Source organism: Schistocerca cancellata, chromosome 1 (genome assembly GCF_023864275.1).
Source record: "Schistocerca cancellata isolate TAMUIC-IGC-003103 chromosome 1, iqSchCanc2.1, whole genome shotgun sequence".
In the NCBI taxonomy this organism is placed as follows: domain Eukaryota; kingdom Metazoa; phylum Arthropoda; class Insecta; order Orthoptera; family Acrididae; genus Schistocerca; species Schistocerca cancellata.
In genome coordinates this window covers 434,498,735-434,523,862 of record NC_064626.1, presented here as the reverse complement: position 1 = coordinate 434,523,862, position 25,128 = coordinate 434,498,735, and the positions used below count along the sequence as shown (strand labels likewise).

Below are 25,128 nucleotides of genomic sequence, written 5' to 3'. Positions count from 1 at the left end.
GCAAACACACCCCCAACAATGGCCAATTGCAATGTCCCCGATGAGTCACGGAAGCACGACGCAGTTGGTATGGTCGGTACCGTGGGAATGAGCAGGTGAGTGGCGCATGAGGTAGACCCGTAAACTGGACCAGAGGTTAAAGGCACAGTGCTTAAGTTGTCCATCTTGGAAAGGACGCAGAAGGCTGGTGCGGCTGGCACAGAGGGTACTTCGGAAGGAGCGAGTGGCTGTATGGTTGGAATCGGGGCCCCCTTGAGTGAGGGGGGGATAGGAGGGATTGGGGGGGGGGGGGGGGGCGTTTGGTTCTTGGCGTGGCAACAGTGAGAGTTTTCTGTGCACATCGGAGACACACCCTGTGTGATAGGACTATAAATCACTGGTGAAACCTGCTGGCAGACACATTGTCATGGTACAACATTCCTGGATGGTGAACCCATATGGTCGAGAAACTGGGCGACAGGTCTGGTGGTTGAGCCTGGTGAAATTGATGTATAAAAATGACCGTTATTAAATTGTGAGGGAGGCAAAACTGGCATAGCTTGATAGCAGTTGACCACGTGAGCATTTTGCATGAATGGCAGTGTTGTACATGGCACTACTGTGACCGGCGTTGTGGCGCATAGAGGATCAAAGCATGTGTGCGAATTTGGGTCCTTTTGAACACTACACGAGTGATCAATCAATACACAATTCTGGAAATCGTCCACTTCACCTTTGACATTTTGGCGTGCACAGTCTGGTGACATGTAACCAGAGTCCATTGTTTGAGGTAATGTCGTAGCACTCAACCATTGTAGAGCTGCAGAGTTTGAGGTAACTTCATTGGAGATTGCGAATCGCTGTTCGTTAGTGGTGAAACAACCTTTGGCAGGGGATTGGAGGGGCCTGGTAGTAGTAGCTCAGCCTCCAAATCCTTGTATAAAATGTTGGGTGAGCAGCCATGGCGTCGAACGTAAAACCTGTTGATTCCACACAGCTGCCACAGAAGTCGCAGAAGATGTAGAAACTTCGGGATCACCAATATGGGAAACAGGAATATGGATAACTATATACGCAACAAATTTCTCCCATAAATGTCTATACATTCATGTTTTTCAGCACAAAGAAAGATACACATATACACTGTACAAGGTACAAAGGCTGACTGGAACATTAACATGGTGGCTCGTCAGAGCAGTTGGAGTTCAAAGATCATGCTTCATGTGGTCGATGTGACCTATCGACTCCACAAGTTGAATATCTGGCTGGTATACACATCCTGTCTCAGATACTTGCTACACAAACATTTAGAAACTTTCTCACATTTGCACATAGAATTTACATTAGACACAGGCTGTAGAGTTCACTGATTCACCTTGGAGGGTGAATAGAGAGACAGATAACCTTAGATGTTAGTCTCCTTTAATACATAATTATCAGTATGGATGCAGCTGTAGATATATTTTAAAGCCAGAAGTTATCCACCCCCTATCCATGCTTCTGTTCAGTTTTGTACTTATTTGTTTGAATCAACAGTTCATTAGGGAACAAATTTTTTCTTTGAGCATGTTGCAAGAAACAGGTTTATTTTACATCATGTGATATTAGTAGTTAAGTGTCATATATGTAACGATAGTACTGCTGTACATCATGCTATGGCAACATCAGAAGAGTTGAAAGTAAACTATCAAGAGCAAGTATTTATAAATTTACAATTTAATGTGTAAATAAACTAATTTTTCTTTTACATTGTAGAAATATTTCATTCCTTTTCCTAATATAAGATTGGGCTGGATAAGTAACTGGTCAACACTTGGTAATCATCTAGTCTAAAATACTGGACAGTGATACAGTAATCAATAGCACATTTTATAGTGCAAAATAACACAGCAAGGATAGGTGAAGGTTTATAAAAACAGCATAGCAAATTTTATAGTGTTTTTGTGTTTTTCTTTATATTTCCAGCACTTTGGTTATGCATGTCATATTAAGCTAGTGTTGTTGTAAACTGACATGTGGACATCAGAGAGCAATTTATTCACATTAAGTATACCATCAACAGTACAGACTATGTATACTTCAATTTTAAACTATTAAAAGATGATGTGCCAGAGGTATCAGCTCTGGCGCTAAGCTTATTATTCCAATTTGCAAGTGATATATCTTCAGCAATTACAGTGCACATCAGCTCGGAGGCCATAAGTAAAAGTAATCAAACAGTTGAAATGTCCACCCACTGGCTTGAAGTGAATAGGTTAATTCTCAGTTATGAGAAAACTAATGCAATCCTATTTAGGAACAACAAAAGAAAAACAAGTGTACTAACAAATTTGCAAGAGCTAGATGTAAGAGTAGTTGAAACTGCAAAATTTCTAGGGATCACCTTGGACAGTTGTTTAGGATGGAAAGGTCATATTTCCAATATAAACAATAAACTTGGCAGTGCTGTTTTTACTCTGAGACAAATCAAGCCACTAATAACTGAAGATGATTTGCGCATGGTGTATTTTTCATACTTCAATGCTATAATGAGCTGTGGTATAGAAATCTGGGGCCACTTGACTAAAGCAATTAAAATATTCAAATTACAAAAGAGAGCAATTAGAATAATAGGAAATAAAAGAACAATGGATAGTTGCAAGCCTCTTTTCAAACAATATAAGATTCTAATCTTCTACAGCTTATAAATTGTGTACAAACACCAGCAGCATTGAATGAGTGCGAGGCAGGGGTAGGTGAAGGCAGGCGACGTGCGCATGCACTCGTTCTACAAGGGCCGGAAGGACGATTGCATCAGTCAGGGGTGTGTCCTCGATGAATTCATCTGGCAGGACAAGTGATTCTCCTTACAAGACCTCTGCCAGTGAAGCATTCAGGTCCTCCTTGTGGGCGGAGTGGATGTCGAGTAAGACCCAAGGAAGTGTCTCAAACCAAAGCCCACCACGGCACATGAGTGCAGCTTTTAAAGCCACAGCAGTTCACTGACCATGCCAGGCCAGAATGGCGTGGGCAGTGTGTCGGTGCCAGATGATGACTGAGGACATGGAATGGCAGCCATGCGATGTGAGGGATCCCGCAAAGCGAGAACATGTTAGGCCGGTTACGGTTAAGTGGCCACTGGCATGGCTGGGAGCAGGTAATTGTTCACTTTTAACCAAATGTACATTAGGAGCACTAGTAAAACCACAAGCACAGTTAATAGGCTGCGAGGCACTGGCACAAAACAACACTGGTAGATCCATTGTTCCAAAGACAATGTGGACTGGCACACGAAGTTCGTTAATGATGAAAAGAAGCACAAAATAATTCCTGAACATATGACAACAATGTCAGGGTCACCACTGTCGATACTACGAGTCGTAGATCAGTAATAACACACTTTTGAAGTCGAATGAACATTTATTTAAACACTGAACAAGGCGAATACAATATGGCTGTACAAACATAGCATGTAGAGACGTATAGACAAAAGTAATGTCAAAGAATACAGTATCGCTGTACGAACATAGCATGCAGAGACATATAGACAAAGTAATGTCAAAGATCATCAGGTCCAAAGACAAGGCGTTTCACACCAGAGATGCCACACACACATACGTTAATCCTTGTTCCATAGATCATGAATGTGACATTTCATAATGATGTGGAACGTATCACTTTAGCATAAGTTTTCTTTACACAACATAATTAATTTTTTTTTATTTTATTTATTTATTTATTTATTTTTTACAGTTACTACATCATATCTAAGAATTCATCTATTGAGCAGAAAGAGTTGTCATTCAGAAATTCTTTTCATTTGTTTTTAAATGTTGGTTGGCTATCTGTCAGACTTTTAATACTATTTGGCAAATGACCAAAGATTTTTGTGGCAGCACAATTCACCCCTTTCTGTGTCAAAGTGAGTTTTAATCTAGATAGTGAAGGGCATCATCCTTTCTTCTAGTGTTGTAGCTATGCACTTCACTGTAATTTTTGAATTGGGATGTGTTATTAATAACAAATTTCATAAGTGAATATATGTATTGCCAAGGTACTGTTAATATCCCGAGTTCCTTAAGTAAAGGTCTACAAGGTGCTCTTGGGTTGGCTCCAGCTATTATTCTTTTGTGGAATGAATACTTTCTCTCTTAATGACTAATTGCACCAAAATATGATGCCACATGAAAGCAGTGAATGAAAATAGCCATAGTAGGTTAATTTACTGATATGCTTATCGCCAAAATTTGCAATACCCTAATAGCGTAAGTAGCTGAACCTAACTGTTTCAGCAGATCATCAATGCACGCACCCAGAAATTTTGATTATTCTGCCTTAGCTACACACTTCTGTTCATAGTCTATATTTATCAATGGTGTTATGCCATTTACTGTACAGAATTGTATAAACTGTGTTTTCTCAAAATTTAGTGAGCGTCCATTTCCAGAGAAGCACTTAATAATTTTCTGAAAGACTTTATTTACAATTTCCTCAGATGATTCTTGCATGTTGGGTGTGATTACTATACTTGTATCATCAGCAAAAAGAATGAGCTTTGCATCTTCATGAATATAGAGTAGCAACTTGTTAATATATATTAAGTACAATAAGGGACCCAAGTTGAACCCTGTGGGACACCATTCTTGATACCTCCTCAGTTATTACACTTTACAGAAGTAGCAAGCAGTGGTTGCTTCTGCCTGTTGATGTATACTCATACCACATCCTTTAAGGCTCTCCTTCATGAGAGGTTGACAAAATATGAAATGTTAATTAATTAATTAAACAATCTGTGTTGCTAAGTAATGAAAGCAGTTAAGGCAACAGCTTGTATAGTGGTGGTATTGGTGATCAATAGGCAGATAAAGAAACTGAAAATTTTGCTAAGCTTTCGGACGATGTCCTGTTTCAGAATTAAATATGGTAGAGGGAGGTGTTGAATTTTTCCCATTTTCCAGCTGCCAAATCGTATAAAGCATTTTGTCTGAGAATGTTTTAAACCTCAATCAATTTTTATTTTTCTCTTGACAATATCAATACCTCTTGCTTTTTTATTAGTTAAACTTTTCCATGACACTATTTTACTATATTATTGTCCACAGCTTGTGGTCTTGTGGTAGCGTTCTCGCTTCCCGCGCACGGGGTCCCGGGTTTGATTCACGGCGGGGACAGGGATTTTCTCTGCCTCGAGATGATTGGGTGTTGTGTGTCTTTCATCATCATTTCATCATCATTGACTTGCAAGTCACCGAAGTGGCATCAGCTAAAAAGGATTTGCAATTTCGGCGGCCGGACACCCCGCATGGGGTCTCCCGGCCAACAATGCCGTACAATCATTTCATTTCATACTATATTATTGTGCATTAAGCTGATGGCAGCAGTGCCACAAAATCAAATGGACATATACCATCATCTTCATTTCAAGGAATAGACTACACAGCCTGTTCTAGAAATCATGTTGTCCTTATTCTTAATGTCTGAAATTTTTTCCATCAAAAAATGAACCTTCAAATTGTTTTCACTTACGTCCAACATCTCATATCAGCTCTGACATCATCTTTCTGTTCTTATCTGATGAAACAGAAAAGTATATGCTTTACATACTTTTTGATTCCCCGTCTGTGCCCATAACCTAATCAAATAACTTCAGATTTTAAAAAACAATAAGAAAAAAACTTTGTCTTAAAGTATGTATTCACATATAAAAAAGCTTGTTCATTTACCATTCCAGAGTGTAATATTCAAGAAAGAAACCAACACTAACCTAAAATTAAATAAGGAAATAGAAAGTAATTACTAATTAACATACACAGCTCTACAACACTTTATTTACTCTGAGAGGTACATAACATAGAAATGTCATTTTCAACACTGTTTGCACCACATAAAGCCCTTCATGATCTTCTGAGCTGAACTTTCTTCAACTCTGAGGATTATGATCTAACTTCCCAATTCCAATTACAGTGCTTTCAGTTTACCTCTCCATAACTTCAAACCTGAATTTTTGATTATCACTCACAGTATACACTGTTTTTGTGCTCATATTTTTAAGTTGCTAGGGAATTGTAGAGCTTCAGTCTTCAGTGTATCAGTTACTTCAGTTATCATTTCTGATGTATCCTATCATTTTTATTTATGTGTAGATTAAATGAATATTATTTTTACAGTGCATCTACCTAATTTCCTCAGTAGTTTTAAAAAATCTTTATGTATGTATGTCTGCCTGCAGTGTTTCTCCATCAATAACGCTCTAGAATACATGTGGATGAACCGCACAGGAGCACAATGCCTGTAGCTTAGATTGCCCTGGAGGTTATCGTTCATGGAATATCTGCATTTACAGTTTTTAGACATTTTCTTCACTAAGACAATACTTGTGATTATGTAGATTTTACATCTATGTTTCTCCCTTGCCTTGTACGTATCAGCAATAGCATCCAATAATTTGTAGCTGTCTACCTCATTTAGAATTGAATTTGCCAACTTAAAACAGGTGTCATTTGACTAGTTTGCACTGATCTGCATGTATGCTTTTTTACTATTTATAACTAATTATTATCAGGATATTTCCATATAGCAGAGATGCTAAGTTGCAGATAGGCACAACAAAAACACTGTCACAAATTAAGCTTTCGACCGACAAGGCCTTTGTCAAAAATAGACAGCACACACACACACACACACACACACACACACACACACACACAAGCACAGTCTCTGGCAGCTGGAAGAAAGTATTCATTCCACAAAAGAATAATAGCTGGAGCCAACCCAAGAGCACCTTGTAGACCTTTACCTAAGGAACTCGGGATATTAATAGTACCTTGGCAATACATATATTCACTTATGAAATTTGTTATTAATAACACATCCCAATTCAAAAATTACAGTGAAGTGCATAGCTACAACACTAGAAGAAAGGATGATGCCCTTCACTATCTAGATTAAAACTCACTTTGACACAGAAAGGGGTGAATTGTGCTGCCACAAAAATCTTTGGTCATTTGCCAAATAGTATTAAAAGTCTGACAGATAGCCAACCAACATTTAAAAACAAATGGAAAGAATTTCTGAATGACAACTCTTTCTGCTCAATAGATGAATTCTTAGATATGATGTAGTAACTGTAAAAAATAAATAAATAAATAAATAAAATAAAAAAAAATTAATTATGTTGTGTAAAGAAAACTTATGCTAAAGTGATACGTTCCACATCATTACGAATGTCATATTCATGATCTATGGAACAAGGATTAACGTATGTATGTGTAGCATCTGTGGTGTGAAACGCCTTGTCTTTGGACCTGATGATCTTTGACATTACTTTGTCTATATGTCTCTGCATGCTATGTTCGTACAGCCATACTGTATTCTTTGACTTTACTTTTATCTATACGTCTCTACATGTTATTTTTGTACAGCCATATTGTATTCGCCTTGTTCAGTGTTTGAATAAATGTTCATTCAACTTCAAAAGTGTGTTATTACTGATCTACGACTCGTAGTATCGACAGTGGTGACCCTGACATTGTTGTCATATGTTCAGGAATTATTTTGTGCTTCTTTTCATCATTAACGAACTTCGTGTGCCAGTCCACATTGTCTTTGGAACAATGGATCTACCAGTGTTGTTTTGTGCCAGTGCCTCGCAGCCTATTAACTGTGCTTGTGGTTTTACTAGTGCTCCTAATGTACATTTGGTTAAAAGTGAACAATTACCTGCTCCCAGCCATGCCAGTGGCCACTTAACCGTAACCGGCCTAACATGTTCTCGCTTTGCGGGATCCCTCACATCGCATGGCTGCCATTCCATGTCCTCAGTCATCATCTGGCACCGACACACTGCCCACGCCATTCTGGCCTGGCATGGTCAGTGAACTGCCGTGGCTCTAAAAGCTGCACTCATGTGCCGTGGTGGGCTTTGGTCTGAGACACTTCCTTGGGTCTTACTCGACATCCACTCCGCCCACAAGGAGGACCTGAATGCTTCACTGGCAGAGGTCTTGTAAGGAGAATCACTTGTCCTGCCAGATGAATTCATCGAGGACACACCCCTGACCGACGCAATCGACCTTCTGGCCCTTGTAGAATGAGTGCATTCCGCACGTCGCCTGCCTTCACCCACCCCTGCCTCGCACTCATTCAATGCTGCTGGTGTTTGTACACAAAGACCTGGCATCGTGCACAATCCTCTTGCTATGAGATGACTCCATATGTGTGGCGCCGCAACCTCCTTACTCCGGTCTGCACCGCACCTTACACCGCCAATTGAATACTTTCATGATACTACTCAATGGAAGACCAAATACGATTTCAGTTAACTGATTAAACTCGCGTGGTCCCTCTCTGAGCCATGTCCCAATGCCCCTGGCTGGCCTGCCATCGCCAATGCCTCACCCACTGACACTGCCAACTTGGCCCCCAATGACTCTCCATTGCCTGCGCAGCAGTCTGACACACATAACCCTGTCGGTGCAGCTTCCGAAGCGCTCACTTCACGTGCTGGATGCAGCCTTCATCCCTTGTACTGACACCAGATTTTGTGTTGAAGTGTGCTAGCTTTGCCCCACCGTGCTCCACAGGGTGATAGGGATGGGTGTGGGGGGTGGGGGCTCTGTGGTTCCTGTGGCTTGAAGCACTATGTCTTTGCTCCTGATGATCTTTGACTTTGCTTTTGTCTGTGTCTCTCCACATGCTATGTTCGTACAGCCTTGTTCAGTGTTTAAATAAATTTTCATTTGACTGCAAAAGTGTCTTATTACTGATCTATGACTCGTAATATCCACATATGTATGTACAACAAATTATGACTGACACTGATCTGCTGAAATGGATAATTATGGTAATTGCTTCTAGATTGCTTTATTATATATATTGGGATAAAAACAGGTTAATTAGAAAGAAGCCACTGTTCCTTCTAATTTACTCAGTTGCTGCTGTTATCTAATACCCCACATGAAGCATTTTAATTTCACACAGATCACCCTTAGCTATCTATATAGTGGCAAGGTCAGGATCTGTCAGATACAAACTTTAGAACTGGGCAGAATTTACTCCTGAAACCAAGCATTCAGATATATTGTAGAAGGACTAACTAATGAGGTATTGTTTTACTTTGTGTTTAAATGTTTGGAGATTTTCAATTTTCTTCTTCTTGTCAGCTGGCAATCTGTTGTAGACTTTTGTCTCAGGACATAAAACTCATTTCTGAACCCTAGAGAGGGATGTATAGTCTACATGGAAATTATTTCTATGTCTAGTATTGTGGCTGTGAGTTGCTGAATTCATCTTAAATCCATTCTCAACCACAAATACAAGTAGAAGTATGTCAGTGTAAGGCTGCCCAGTCTCTGAAGAGACCTTTGCAACATGTTTGGTTATCAACTTAACAGAATATTCTTATTGCACACTTTTGTACAACAAACACTTTTCCATATTAGCTGCAATGCTCCAGAAAATTATACCAAGAACATAACAGAGTGGAGGTATGCTAACCATCTTGTTTGCAGGTTAGCACAGTAAGAGAGATTACTGAGTGCAAAGCAGGCCTCATTCAGTGTATGCCTGTTGATCTTACCATGTGTAGCTGTAAGGCAGTTTTATTTATTGTTATTTTGATGTGGTAAGCAGGAAAAACAAATTAGGAATACATGAAATACAGGTTAAACTTACAGTGACTGATAAATAATCATTGTTTCCACTTGGGAAAAGGGGGTATGGAGGACATATTTGCTTCTCTACTCTGTAAAACAGTTACTAAATAACTAATCTTTGTTCTGACATAGAATAGTAAAGAAGTGAAATTGTCAAGCTGCATGTTGTAACTGGTTAATAGTAAATAAGAGTTCTTTTAAGCATTAAAGCTTATTTATTTAAATAACATGCTCCATTACATAGCAGCATTACATGTTTTCACTTATCTTTTAGTAAGACATATGAGTTCAACGTCAGTGGTGGATTAAATACAAAGTTTACAAGCTCAGTCTCAGTATGTTACATTACCTGTAAATGAACATTAATGAATACAGAAAGAATGTGCATTATAGAGGTGGTCAACACCTTGTCAGAGCATGTGCTGCCCAGGAAATGTTATAATTTTTTTTGTAGGTGACTCTCTGGTTTAACATATGTTAAATTGTTCATACAACAGTGTTGCAAAATCCAATGTTATTGAAGCTAATATAGTGAAATTTTGATTTTGAGAGGTGCACCACAAAAAAGGGGAAACATTTTGAAGTGCTTCTGCTACTGTTCTCAAACTTTGCAAAGTGTGGGGTTGGAGAAATATTTTTGTTTTGGTTTCTACAGTTCTTGGGAACTCTACCAGTGACAGTAGCCTTGACTGAGCTGGAGGGAACAAGAGAATTGGCGCAGAAAATTCTCTTAGAAATTGGGTTATATTTTATTAAAATTATTCAACCTTCACAATGTAATAAAACTGATTTCATGATGTAATTCATAACCTCAATAAATCATTTTCATAGTTTCAATAGTCTTCTAATTAAACAAATGTCAACCAATGACACACTTTATTTTTATAACTTTGGACGTTGAAGTAATATGGATAGGTAACGTAACTTCACCTCCACACACACACACACACATAGACACACACACACACACACACACACACACACACACACACACACACAAATTGTAAATATGCTACTGTGCTAACACATGATTATAGTGTATTATTTCTAAGTAACATCATCTGTGGAAAATCCTACATCATTGTGTATGGTGGGATATGAGGATGCTACACAAGCTGGATTGAAATTAAACTGAACTGAACTCAATCTGATAAATTTCAAAGACAGTAATAATCAGAAAATAAGTTTATTACTAATAGCGTTGCTGTGAATAAAATATCATTATCATCATCATCACATCATCACCATCATCATTGCCATCACCACCATCAGCAGACAGTCACTTTGACAAGGTGAATGCCATATACAAAGACATAACAAGCAATATAAAGAATAAAGCACTCTCTCTAGTTAACACTGACTCTGAAATTACTATAATGAGGACAAATGATGTCACTGGAACACAAAATGTCTTTTTAGCCCACTGAAAAAATCAACATATAATTAATACTGTACATAACACAATACAGGTATGATACGCTAAGTGAAAATTGCAGGATATTTTAAATGAACAGGTACTTTTTGCACAGGAACTCATACAGTAACCACATCATAGTACTTGGTGTAAACAAGCTTCTGCAGTGGCATGATATTACAAGAGATGGACTTCACATAGGAAAAACAGGGAAAATGAAGCTTTATGCAAATCTGTTGAAAGTGTCAAGAAGTTCACAGACAATGATAAATACCATCAAAGTTTTGACCTCCGATCAGATCTATTGCTATTTAAAAATAGAGTGGAAAACTGAGCAAGCAAACAAAACCATTCAAACCGCACCTGAAGCGATGCTGTGCTGTTTTCAAAATCCTTGTCCACAGAGTTCAGCTGTAAGCAACCAAGAAAGCCTGCCTACCAAATTACTTACACCTTAGAGAAGTCTGCTAGAGGAATGGCTATGTGCCACAAAAATTAAGATGACAATACAAAAAATGTGCAGCTCAAAATAACACATGAAGAGTGCAAGCAACTGGTCTTCCTGTCATATGTGGGACCTCCATTTGCAAATATCACAATGATTCTGAAGAAATATGATGTCAAAACAATTGTGTGACCACTACAGAACATTAAAGATGTAGTTGGTTCAGCCAAGGTTCCAGTGGGGCTGTGCATGTCTGGCATCTACAGCATTCAGTGTGAGTGTGGGCTGCAGTACCATCAGACAGACACAACTTTGCACTCGGCAGCACTGCTCAGAGCTCATCAGGTATGTTCACCTATTGGCAGTAGCTGAGCACAGCTTGGAAGAAAGTCATATGTTTGATTTTGAACAGATGTGAGTGTTGTGCAGGGCCAGTGGATTTTGGGACAGCACAATAAAAAGGAAGCCCTGAAATGAAGACTAATTATGGCCTCCTAAACAGATGTGGTATTTGCCAAATTAGATCCGGTTGTGACCTGTTACTGGCCACAATACGCCATAAGCACATTCACGCAAGAGACATCCAGTCAGTAGGTGAGGTGAAGTTTGATCGACTACATCGGGACTTGACTGTGACCCTTCCTCTCGTCCTACCTGTATTTTGCTGGTGGGGAGAGCAGGGGGGAGGGGGAGGTCCACCATACTGTATCACCTATGTAAAGACAAACAAGATAGCATTAGTACACTGTAAATATCTACACACATGCAAACACACACTTTTTGTTTGGGACATATTGTCACAGAATTAAATTAAAAATAGTTCCCATCCTCCAGTTATGATCAAGACACTGTGGAGGTTTCCTTTTGCTGTAAGGCAAATGCTGGAAGTGGAAATCACCTTCCAAATATTTCCAATTGGGACTTCCTCTACCCATTACCAGCACAGCTTGTATTTGGCTGAAAAGCCCTGTCTCTTCAGTGCCTCATTACTCAAAGAGCCTGCTCTAATTTTAAAGTTAGGAAATTATATATACCAGGTGTCCCCAGTAGAGAAGAAAATCCAGCTAAAAAGACATACCATTCTTAAGAATCATCTGGTGCATTTTCATTGTGTTTCAGCACGTGTTTACAATTTCCTTTTTGCAATGTGTTGCCAGAGTCAGCCCAAAAACATACTGCTCATTGCACCTTTCATGCTTTGTCCAATGTACATGGAAAGCATGGTTTGTTTCCTCTTACAGACAAAATGATTTTTGAGGCCATGTCCATTCAATAGAGCAGTTCCGAATTTATCTAGTACACTGGGCAGAGCTTAAAAATTTGCTGATTTTGAGCATGTGCATCACACCTGCTCAGACTCCTGCACACGTGCAGAGCACTTGTGGCAGCATGGTTGGGACTGAGGGAAATGAGCATGCAACAAGTAGTCTAGACAACGTGGGAGAATTGCCAATTTTGAAACAAGGAATGGTCAGTTTTGATAGTGGTTCCATCTAACAGCAGCAATGGTATCTCAACATTTTGCGACACTGACAGTATCTTTGCATTTGAATCTGTTGTGCAAGAAGTCGTCTTTTTTAGGAAATTCAGTTTACAAAGATACCGCACTGCTTGTGTTATCACATAAAAAAATATGGAAATGAAAAGCATGAAGTACCTGAGCATGTACAAGAGGTTTTAAAATTTAAAAGAAAGCTTTCTGAAGAGGAGGAAGAAAAGAAAAACCAAGTGAATGTGCTGTTCAGATTAGGTACAAAATGGCACTACTTTTAGCAAAGCCCTTGTGCGTATTCACAGATGGTGATTTAATAAAAGAATGCCTGGTAGTTGTAGCTGAATATTTATATCCACTTCCGGCAGAACAGTTTTACAAGGTGTCATTATCAAATATGACAGTCATGTGACCCAGACAGATAACAACAGTTGATATTCAGAGCTAACTTGAGAAATCTTTGTAAACAGTTTGTCGTATATTATTTAGCACTCTATGAAAGTGTAGATATCATAGGACCAGAACTGTATGTAACATTCCTAGCATCATTAAAGAAAATGTAGAAATGCAGGTCTTTCATGAAATTTATGCATCTACAGGTGGAGTACCACAGTTTGTAGGGTAATTGAACGAGAAAAATCAAAAAGCTTCCAGTAGAGATTTTGCACTGATCTGCAGCTCGATGTAATTAATCTGCAATGTGACAGGGGATATAAAGATACCGGTAGTCTAGATTTGTCCAAACATTTCCCTCAGTTTCAATTTCCTCATTTACACAAATCTCTACATGGCTCCCCACCACATTCCATGTGACAATGGAGGGGGCCGAGGTTATGGTACTCACTGCTCACATGTCTGTACTCATTGTCTACTTGTGGAGCACACTGGCTGTGAAGCCCTGGTATGGTGCAATATTTGTTTTATTGATATGTATTAACAGGTGCAATAAAATAAGAAGAACAAGGAGTGGTCCAGCAATGACAGCACTGCCCTGGTCCATGCTTACTGCTACCACCATACAGCAGTGTTGCTCAGTTGCTGCTGGAGTACTGGTTATTCTTCATGTTTTACTGCCCTATTAATACATATTGATAAAACAAATATCATGTGAGACTAATTCATAACTGTTCTATCGAATGGGCATGTAAAATTCTGCTTTAAACAAATATTTTGTTTGTAACAGGAAACAAACTGACACTTTCCATCGACACAGGGTGGCACTTGAAAGACAGCGGTATTTGTTTGGGCTGACTCCAACTACACACTGCAAAAATGAAATTGCAAACATCTGCCAAAACACCAGTGAAAATGCACCTGACAGCTCTTAGGAGGGAAACCCTGTATGCACAGTGTGTCTCTCCTAATAGTTGTGTCACATTTTCTCTGTTGTTGTGGCAGATGTTTGCAATTTCATTTTTTTAGTGTGTAGCAAAATCCCACATTGTTGGTCCATGACTGCTGTACGTTTTCAAGTACTTGCTGAACACACAGCACTGCTTCCTGCCAAGACAATGGATTTTTTGAATCACCAGAAGCTATTAGGACCTTTTGCCAGTTTTCACTGTTCTTTTCCCATGGATTACATAGTGCTATGAACTGTATTGAACAGACAAGTAAAAAAATGCTATTGTAAGTTATTATCACCTTCCTCCTATATGTGTACATAGACATGCTGATTTCACATGGCAAGATTCAATGCAGCTTTTTCTCATACCTGACTGACTTATCTCCAATGGAGGAACAACAGGGTCTATGTTAGATCCTAATGTACAAGTGCCACACCACTTCCTTCCTCCTCCCAACCTGATGTGTGCTTTCATGCCAGTTTCCAAGGCAACAAATCCTTTCTTGACTATTGTCAGAGCTTGGCTGGTGGAGCCATGTTGGAAAATTTCTGGGTTTTCTACCACATCATGACTGATTGAAAGGGTTATGCCTCACAATGACTATGATAGTGACATGTGAACACTTTCCCAACAGTGTTTCCACTGTGCAGCATGTACTACCAAAACTGTCTCTGTTCTTACAGATCGGCCACAAACTTGGCTCGCTATCACTGAATCAATGTTCACTATGTGAGTTGGCCTCCACCTTCACTCAGTCAAATGTTTTGGATAAAACTTTACTAGAATGTGGTTTTTAAGTGTCCCTGATGGAATTTTGTACAGAATGTAAATTGCATATCCTGATTTGATAACCACTTTATGCTGTATGACTGATTCAAAGGCTGATGACCTCAGCAGTTTGGTTCCTTGGGAAATCACACACACACTGATTTAAAAAATCATGGACAATTTCTCTGAACGACTGCTGGCTCTGATCATACACTAAGAAAAAATGAACAATGTAAATTAGTAATAAAATAAATATAGTGATAAATATGTGATTTAGTGGATGAATGGAGGCACAACATGCTGATAAGCTATAATCCTTTCTTTATGTTAGAAATCATTTATAGCTACAGGCCATCATGCTTACTTTTTGATGGATGGAGGAAGAAAGACAAATGTGAACATCCAGGATTATCCTAGTTGCTCTCTAAAATATTTCAAGGCCATGCCTTCTTTTACCACAAAAGCATTTATGCATAAAATATCTTACATTTGGAACAAGACAGGAAATCTTTACACACATACAAAATATATATTTTTTAGAAATGTGTATTAAAATGCAATGAATGACTATGAGACTACTTGTTGCTTGATTGTGAGTAGTCATTTAACTTTTATACATATTAGAAAGAAAAGTTAACATGTATACATTTCTTTTACTTGTTTAGTAACAACAGTTTCAGTGAGCGTACAATCCACACATTATGATGTCGTTGGCATAGGCTTGTCTGTTTGCAAGTCTTAACATCATCTATAAGTAACAAAATAATCTTAGGGTGAGTGATAATTCCAAACACTTATCAGTATGCAATGCAATGCTGGCTGTAAGTCCATCAGAGGAATTACATCAGATGGGGATCTAGAAGTCATACGTGGCTTGTTGCATGAGACACATGTTGTGTGACATCACCCAAGCAGCATCACGAGGTCTGGTTTCATTTGCTTAGAATGCCTGCTGTCCACGCACACAGTGTGGTTCTCAACTCAGTATCCACTCACATATGTGGAGCAGTGCTGAGACTCTATGATTCACTCAACATCCGTACTGTGGCAACAGTCTTTCGAAAGGGCACGCTACTAGGGTGCATACAGGATCTGTGTACTACACAGATAAACACATACACATAAGATAAAAATTTGAATTTGTTTCTTAACAGTAGATAAGAACATAAGGTCAGGATGTTCAATTATGCATTTTTTCATCAGATTTTTGTTGACTGGAAAGACTTGGTCATTGCTCTTTGCACAAGAATAATGTAAATTATCTGACCACAATCTATTAGTTACGAACTGTAGATTAAAGCTGAAGAAACTGCAAAAAGGTGGGAAATTAAGGAAATGGGACCTGGATAAACTGATTAAACCAGAGGTTGTACAGAGTTTCAGGGAGAGCATAAGGGAACAATTGACAGGAATGAGGGAAAGAAATACAGTAGAAGAAGAATGGGTAGCTTTGAGGGATGAAGTAGTGAAGGCAGCAGAGGATCAAGTAGGTAAAAAGATGAGGGCTGGTAGAAATCCTTGGGTAACAGAAGAAATATTGAATTTAATTGACTAAAGGAGAAAATATAAAAATGCAGTAAATAAAGCAGGCAAAAAGGTGTACTAACGTCTCAAAAATGAGATCGACAGGAAGTGCAAAATGGCTAAGCAGGGATGGCTAGAGGACAAATGTAAGGATGTAGAGGCATATCTCACTAGGGGTAAGATAGATACTGCCTACAGGAAAATTAAAGAGACCTAAAGAGGAAAGAGAGCCACTTGTATTAATATCAAATTCTCAGATGGAAACCCAGTTCTAAGCAAAGAAGGGAAAGCAGAAAGTTGGAAGGAGTATATAGAGTGTCTATACAAGGGCGATGTACTTGAGGACAATATTATGGAAATAGAAGAGGATGTAGATGAAGATGAAATGGGAGATACGATACTGCATGAAGAGTTTGACAGAGCACTGAAAGACCTAAGTCGAAACAAGGCCTCGGGAGTAGACAACATTCCATTAGAACTACTGACAGCCTTGGGAGAGCCAGTCCTGACAAAACTCTACCATCTGGTGAGCAAGATGTATGAGACAGGTGAAATACCCTCAGACTTCAAGAAGAATATAATAATTCCAATCCCAAAGAAAGCACGTATTGACAGATGTGAAAATTACAGAACTATCAGTTTAATAAGCCACAGCTGCAAAATACTAACACGAATTCTTTACAGATGAATGGAAAAACTGGTAGAAGCCGACCTCGGGGAAGATCAGTTTGGATTCCGTAGAAATGTTGGAACACGTGAGGCAATACTGACCCTACGACTTATCTTAGAAAATAGATTAAGGAAAAGCAAACCTACATCTCTAGCATTTGTAGACTTAGAGAAAGCTTTTGACAATGTTGACTGGAATACTCTCTTTCAAATTCTCAAGGTGGCAGGGATAAATACAAGGAGCAAAAGGCTATTTACAATTTGTACACAAAGCAGATGGCAGTTATGAGTCGAGGTGCATGAAATGGAAGCAGCGGTTGCGAAGGGAGTGAGACAGGGTTGTAGCCTCTCCCCGATGTTATTCAATCTGTATATTGAGCAAGCAGTAAAGGAAACAAAAGAAAAATTCGGAGTAGGTATTAAAATCCATGGAGAAGAAATAAAAACTTTGAGGTTCGCCGATGACATTGTAATTCTGTCAGAGACAGCAAAAGACTTGTAAGAGCAGTTGAACGGAATGGACAGTGTCTTGAAAGGAGGATATAAGATGAACATCAACAAAAGCAAAATGAGGATAATGGAATGTTGTCAAATTAAGTCGGGTGATGCTGAGGGAATTAGATTAGGAAATGAGACACTTAAAGTAGTAAAGGAGTTTTGCTATTTGGGGAGCAAAATAACTGATGATGTTCAAAGTAGAGAGGTATAAAATGTAGACTGGCAATGGCAAGGAAAGCATTTCTGACGAAGAGAAATTTCTTAACATCGACTATAGAGTTAAGTGTCAGGAAGTCGTTTCTGAAAGTATTTGTATGAAGTGTAGCCATGTATGGAAGTGAAACATGGACTACAAATAGTTTGGACAAGAAGAGAATAGAAGCTTTTGAAATGTGGTGCTACAGAAGAATGCTGAAGATTAGACGGGTAGATCACTTAACTAATGAGGAGGTATTGAATAGAATTGGGGAGAAGAGGAGTATGTGGCACAACTTGACAAGAAGAAGGGATCGGTTGGTACGACATGTTCTGAGGCACCAAGGGCTCACAAATTTAGCATTGGTGGGCAGTGTGGAGGGTAAAAATCATAGAGGGAGACCAAGAGATGAATACACTAAGCAGTAAGTACTGGGAGATGAAGAAGCTTGCACAGGATAGAGTAGCATGGAGAGTTGCATCAAACCAGTCTCAGGACTGAAGACCACAACAACAACAACAATGTAAATTCAGACAAATTTGGAAGCTCCTTCTTTGTTTGGATAAAACACTGCTTGTTCGCAAAGGTCAAAAGTTGTTAAATTTGCACAAATAGCACTGTGTCCATAATTTTGTTTACTTTTATGCATATTACCATGTACATTTTAATTCTGGTGCAGCTGCAGCTTAATTTAGGCATGACCACTTGACACAGCACATCATATTTACACAGTATGTGATCAAAAGTATCCAGACACCCCCAAAAACATATGTTTTTCATATTAGGTGCATTATGCTGCCACCTATTGCCAGGTACTCCATATCAGTGACCTCAGAAGTCATTAGACATCATGAGAGAGCAGACACGGGCACTCCGCGGAATTCACGGACTTCGAACATGGTCTGGTGACTGGGTGTTACTTGTGTCACACATTTGAATGTGAGATTTCCACTCTCTTAAACATCCATAGGTACACTGTTTTTGATATGATAGTGAAATGGAAACATGAAGGGACATGTACAGCACAAAAGCATACAGGCCGACCTCACCTGTTGGCTGACAGAGACCACCAACAGTTGAAGAGGGTTGTAATGTGTAATAGGTAGACATCAATCCAGACCATCACACAGGAATTCCAAACTGCATCAGGATCAACTGCAAGTACTATGACAGTTAGGCGGGAGGTGAGAAAACTTGGATTCGTGGTTGAGTGGCTGCTCACAAGCCACACATCACACTGGTCAGTGCCAAATGATGCCTCGCTTGATGTAAGGAGAGCAAACATTGGACGATTGAACAGTTGTAAAACGTTGTGTGGAGTGATGAATCACGGTACACAATGTGGTGATCTGATGGCAGGGTGAGGGTATGGCGAATGCCTGGTGAACATCATCTGCCAGCGTGTGTAGTGCCAACAGTAATATTCAGAGGCGGAGGTGTTATGATGTGGTCATGTTTCTCGTGGAGGGGGCTTTTGCAAGGCACTATCATAGAACAGGACTACATTGATGTTTTAAGTACCTTCTTGCTTCCCACTGTTGAAGAGCAATTTGGGGATGGTGACTGCATCTTTCAACATGATTGAACACCTGTTCATAATGCACTGCCTGTGTCAGAGTGGTTACTTGACAATAAAATCCCTGTAATGGATTGGCCTGCACGGAGTCCTGACCTGAATCCTATGGAATGCCTTTGGGATGTTTTGGAATGCCTACTCCATGCCAGGCCTCAGCAACCGACATTGAACTTCTCCTCAGTGCAGCACTCCATCAAGAATGGGCTGCCATTCCCCAAGAAACATTCCAGCACCTGATTGAATGTGTGCCTGTGAGAGTGGAAGCTGTCATCAAGGCTATGGGTGGACCAACACCATACTGAATTCCAGCATTACCAATGGAGGGCGCCATGAACTTGTAAGTCATTCTCAGCTATGTGTCTGGATACTTTTGATCACATAGTGTATGTAATGTGAAGTTTTCTTATCAAGGATTGCTGTTGGGGATGTGTCTTGAACTCCTGTGCAGTGGTGTCCATTGGCACCCATTACGTAGTGCACTCTTTTGGAGGAAAAAGCTTCAGTTTTTTCACAAGGTCGCTGCATACTTCTGTGTCCAGCAGAAATGCTGTTTACTTGTCCCAACATTCATTTAGCACCCGCCAAGGATCAGCATTACACACAATGCACTAATTCTCTACCCCAACACACAATTGGTCACAGTTGACCACATACACACCACTAGTTTGTTTTTCACTATAATAAAAGTCTAGGTCCTTTCATATGTATGTTCTTATTTGGTATTGGCTTTTACATTTACTGATTTTCTGTCCAAGTCATTTTATCCATTAACCAGTCACATGTTTTTACAAACTTTACTTAACCTACTTTTGGTATTTTAAAATATACTTTAGAACCTAACTGTAGGATTCATATGTCATGAAGCTAACATTTGATATACTTATATCCACTTAAAAGTCAGCTCAGAAAAAATTCACTACAACATATCACTACCTAAAGTACATGAGTGGAAAAAAATCTAATTTTAGAAATTATTCAATTACAAAACAAACAAATGGTCACCCACAGGAGTAGAGGAAAGAAACCTCCAGTTACAAGTTTCACATCAGCAGCACACTACCATTCACATTGTTTAGCAGCATTTTGTGTGAGTGTACTACTAATGTTTACTTTGCGAATTAGCTAGTATGTTAAATATAAGTGTGTGAGCATGTTGTGTTTAAACGATACATGTCACTAGAACAGTGTATCTGCAGAAATCAGTTTCATCTATTGATAGGATATCATTGTCTGGTATTTTACTATTCATTTATTTTTAACACTTCTTGAACATCTTTTACATTCTTCGTAGAATAAATGACATAGGCTTAAAATGCACTAAGCAGGGAAAGTATTCAGCAATGTGCAGATAAGTACAACTCCAGCTAGAGTAGATCTTGTGTCACTGATACAAACACATGTTGGAAACTTAATGCTCATTCCAAACAAAGTCAGAATATGTAATAGCTGGTACCTACCATTCATAGCTTTTATTTACTAGTTGTATGTATATCGAAACTTCTTTTGAATCTTTGTGTGGGTGAAAACCTTGTAATATTAGTAATTTTCGCCTTACAAACATTAATATACGCTCAATAGTAAATGCCTGATGGCCTAAAGTTATCGAACAATTGTAAAGTAAAAGGAATGAACCATCGCATAGCAGCGACAGAGTCTATTATTCTTTATTTTTGCCGTTCTTGCACGGTGCCTGTAAATCTCTATGTACATGTATCGATTAATGGTACAAAAAAGAATTCTGTTGTTTCAAGACAAATGAGGCTTTTGGCGCCTCACCTTTTACTGTTTGTATTCTATAAAAGGCGGACGCAGACTTGCTGCGTTCCGCAACAGTATATTATATTCTATGTGAAAATATTGAGTGAATATGCTAAATGTTTTTTTTTCAATCAGAAAACATGTAGTTTCTTGTAACTGGTTACGAACAGACAGCATCAAGAGGACATTTTGACTGTTATGTATAAAGTATTTAACCACAATGGTCATCTATTGTAATTTAATATGAAAAGGTACGTAGCATTAAAAAAAAAGGTGTGTTACAGATAAGTGTGCTTATTTTAATAAATTAACCTTGATGATTTCCATCTCCTCATTTACTTGAATTATAATTATTTTGTGTCACTTCATCACCAGAAATTACGATCACACTGATGGGCCGAACGCAGCATGAGGCAGAAGGAACATTATCGTTTTCCTATTATTTCTGAACCAACTTTTTTGTGTAGTGTTGCATTTCTTTTAAAGTCTATAAATTTTCTGGTCCCTTAGTGTTGATCCGGGTATAACTAAATCGCGACTATAAAAATGCACAGAAATGATAATGTTTCTTCCGAACAACCTCAAATATATATATCAATATGCTGCTCTTATTCAGGTATTTAATGCTCAACGTATGTTATTATAATAGTGTAATCAATCCCTGATTCTGTTGCCAAGTGGCCCACCAAAATATTCACTTTTTTGACATTATATATATATATATATATATATATATATATATATATATATATATATATATATATATATATAGTTATAATAGAAGGAAACATTCCACGAAGGAAAAATATATCTAAAAACAAAGATGATGTGACTTACCAAATGAAAGTGCTGGCAGGTCGACAGACACACAAATGAACACAAACATACACACAAAATTCAAGCTTTCGCAACAAACTGTTGCCTCATCAGAAAAGAGGGAAGGAGAGGGAAAGACGAAAGGATGTGGGTTTTAAGGCAGAGGGTAAGGAGTCATTCCAGTCCCGGGAGCGGAAAGACTTACCTTAGGGGGAAAATATGTGTGTGTGTGTGCGAGTGTGTACACGTCCTTTTTTCCCCCTAAGGTAAGTCTTTCCGCTCCCGGGACTGGAATGACTCCTTACCCTCTCCCTTAAAACCCACATCCTTTCGTCTTTCCCTCTCCTTCCCTCTTTCCTGATGAGGCAACAGTTTGTTGCGAAAGCTTGAATTTTGTGTGTATGTTTGTGTTCGTTTGTGTGTCTGTCGACCTGCCAGCACTTTCTTTTGGTAAGTCACATCATCTTTGTTTTATATATATATATATATATATATATATATATATATATATATATATATATATACAAATACCTGCTTGTGTCTGTGTATGTGTGGATGGATATGTGTGTGTGTGCAAGTGTATACCTGTCCTTTTTTCCCCCTAAGGTAAGTCTTTCCGCTCCCGGGATTGGAATGACTCCTTACCCTCTCCCTTAATACCCATATCCTTTTGTCTTTCCTTCTCCTTCCCTCTTTCCTGACGAGGCAACCGTTGGTTGCGAAAGCTAGAATTTTGTGTGTATGTTTGTGTTTGTTTGTGTGTCTATCGACCTGCCAGCGCTTTTGTTTGGTAAGTCTCATCATCTTTCTTTTTAAATATATTTTTCCCACGTGGAATGTTTCCTTCTATTATATATATATATATATATATATAAAATAACAATTCTTTTTCTTTTCGTCCCCCAAGAGCAATGCTACAACCTGGGTCTAGGATATCTGAACAAATAATACCCTGGGTGTGGAGTGCATGTGATGATATGTGATCCTTTATAAAGCAGTACCCGCATGCCTCTTCCCCCCCCCCCCCCCCCCCCCCCCCCCCCCCCCCCCCCTATGTGTGAAGATTTGCAGTGAGTTCTGAGTAAAATGTAATTTCCTACTTCATAATTTTGGGTATTACTAATATTTTTGGAATACTGTGATTTTTTAAGCTGTGCTTAATGAATGAGTGCAGTTAACACAGATCTTGCCTTTTCTTCATAGGATTCTGCTTGTCTTGGACATTACAGAAGAGTGTCTACCCACTCATTTTCTTGGACATACAACTTCAAGTCCGCAGTAGTATATTGTGTGTTATAAATACACTCCTGGAAATTGAAATAAGAACACCGTGAATTCATTGTCCCAGGAAGGGGAAACTTTATTGACACATTCCTGGGGTCACATACATCACATGATCACACTGACAGAACCGCAGGCACGTAGACACAGGCAACAGAGCATGCACAATGTCGGCACTAGTACAGTGTATATCCACCTTTCGCAGCAATGCAGGCTGCTATTCTCCCATGGAGACGATCGTAGAGATGCTGGATGTAGTCCTGTGGAACGGCTTGCCATGCCATTTCCGCCTGGCGCCTCAGTTGGACCAGCGTTCGTGCTGGACGTGCAGACCGCGTGAGACGACGCTTCATCCAGTCCCAAACATGCTCAATGGGGGACAGATCCGGAGATCTTGCTGGCCAGGGTAGTTGACTTACACCTTCTAGAGCACGTTGGGTGGCACGGGATACATGCGGACGTGCATTGTCCTGTTGGAACAGCAAGTTCCCTTGCCGGTCTAGGAATGGTAGAACGATGGGTTCGATAACGGTTTGGATGTACCGTGCACTATTCAGTGTCCCCTCGACGATCACCAGTGGTGTACGGCCAGTGTAGGAGATCGCTCCCCACACCATGGTGCCGGGTGTTGGCCCTATGTGCCTCGTTCGTATGCAGTCCTGATTGTGGCGCTCACCTGCACGGCGCCAAACACGCATACGACCATCATTGGCACCAAGGCAGAAGCGACTCTCATCGCTGAAGACGACACGTCTCCATTCGTCCCTCCATTCACGCCTGTCGCGACACCACTGGAGGCGGGCTGCACGATGTTGGGGCGTGAGCGGAAGACGGCCTAACGGTGTGCGGGACCGTAGCCCAGCTTCATGGAGACGGCTGCGAATGGTCCTCGCCGATACCCCAGGAGCAACAGTGTCCCTAATTTGCTGGGAAGTGGCGGTGCGGTCCCCTACGGCACTGCGTAGGATCCTACGGTCTTGGCGTGCATCCGTGCGTCGCTGCGGTCCGGTCCCAGGTCAACGGGCACGTGCACCTTCCGCCGACCACTGGCGACAACTTCGATGTACTGTGGAGACCTCACGCCCCACGTGTTGAGCAATTCGGCGGTACGTCCACCCGGCCTCCCGCATGCCCACTATACGCCCTCGCTCAAAGTCCGTCAACTGCACATGCGGTTCACGTCCACGCTGTCGCGGCATGCTACCAGTGTTAAAGGCTGCGATGGAGCTCCGTATGCCACGGCAAACTGGCTGACACTGACGGCGGCGGTGCACAAATGCTGCGCAGCTAGCGCCATTCCACGGCCATCACCGCGGTTCCTGGTGTGTCAGATGTGCCGTGCGTGTGATCATTGCTTGTACAGCCCTCTTGCAGTGTCCGGAGCAAGTATGGTGGGTCTGACACACCGGTGTCAATGTGTTCTTTTTTCCATTTCCAGGAGTGTAGGTACATGGTTCACAACCTGCTCAAACAAATCAAGGTACTGCACCCATTAAGTGTGTTGCTCATGTGTATAAGTGCATATGAACCTGTTCAATTGGCAGAACATGCATTTGCAAGGATTTGCTCATGGTGTAAAAAATGATATTCAAATTATTTGTATGCTATTATCTGCAAGAATTATCTCCATTTATAGCCAATGAAGTAAGATGCATTGCCTGTTAGAAGTAACTTGGATTTTCCTACTGTGGAAATGTAACCATTTGAAATTCTTTAACAAATTGCTTCAGCCAT

General features: G+C 39.9%; 1 protein-coding gene across 1 annotated transcript in view; it reads left to right on the top strand.

Annotated features, from left to right (window-relative positions):
* The window catches only part of LOC126176495 (sedoheptulokinase-like), a 177,076-nt gene extending 153,652 nt beyond the window's left edge, over positions 1-23,424 (top strand). The window contains exon 8 of the mRNA XM_049923689.1: positions 23,317-23,424. Within this exon, the coding sequence (XP_049779646.1) occupies positions 23,317-23,395 (79 nt within the window). The 3' untranslated portion in view covers positions 23,396-23,424. The remainder of the gene's footprint in view (positions 1-23,316) is intronic.
* The last annotated feature ends 1,704 nt before the right edge of the window (positions 23,425-25,128 follow it).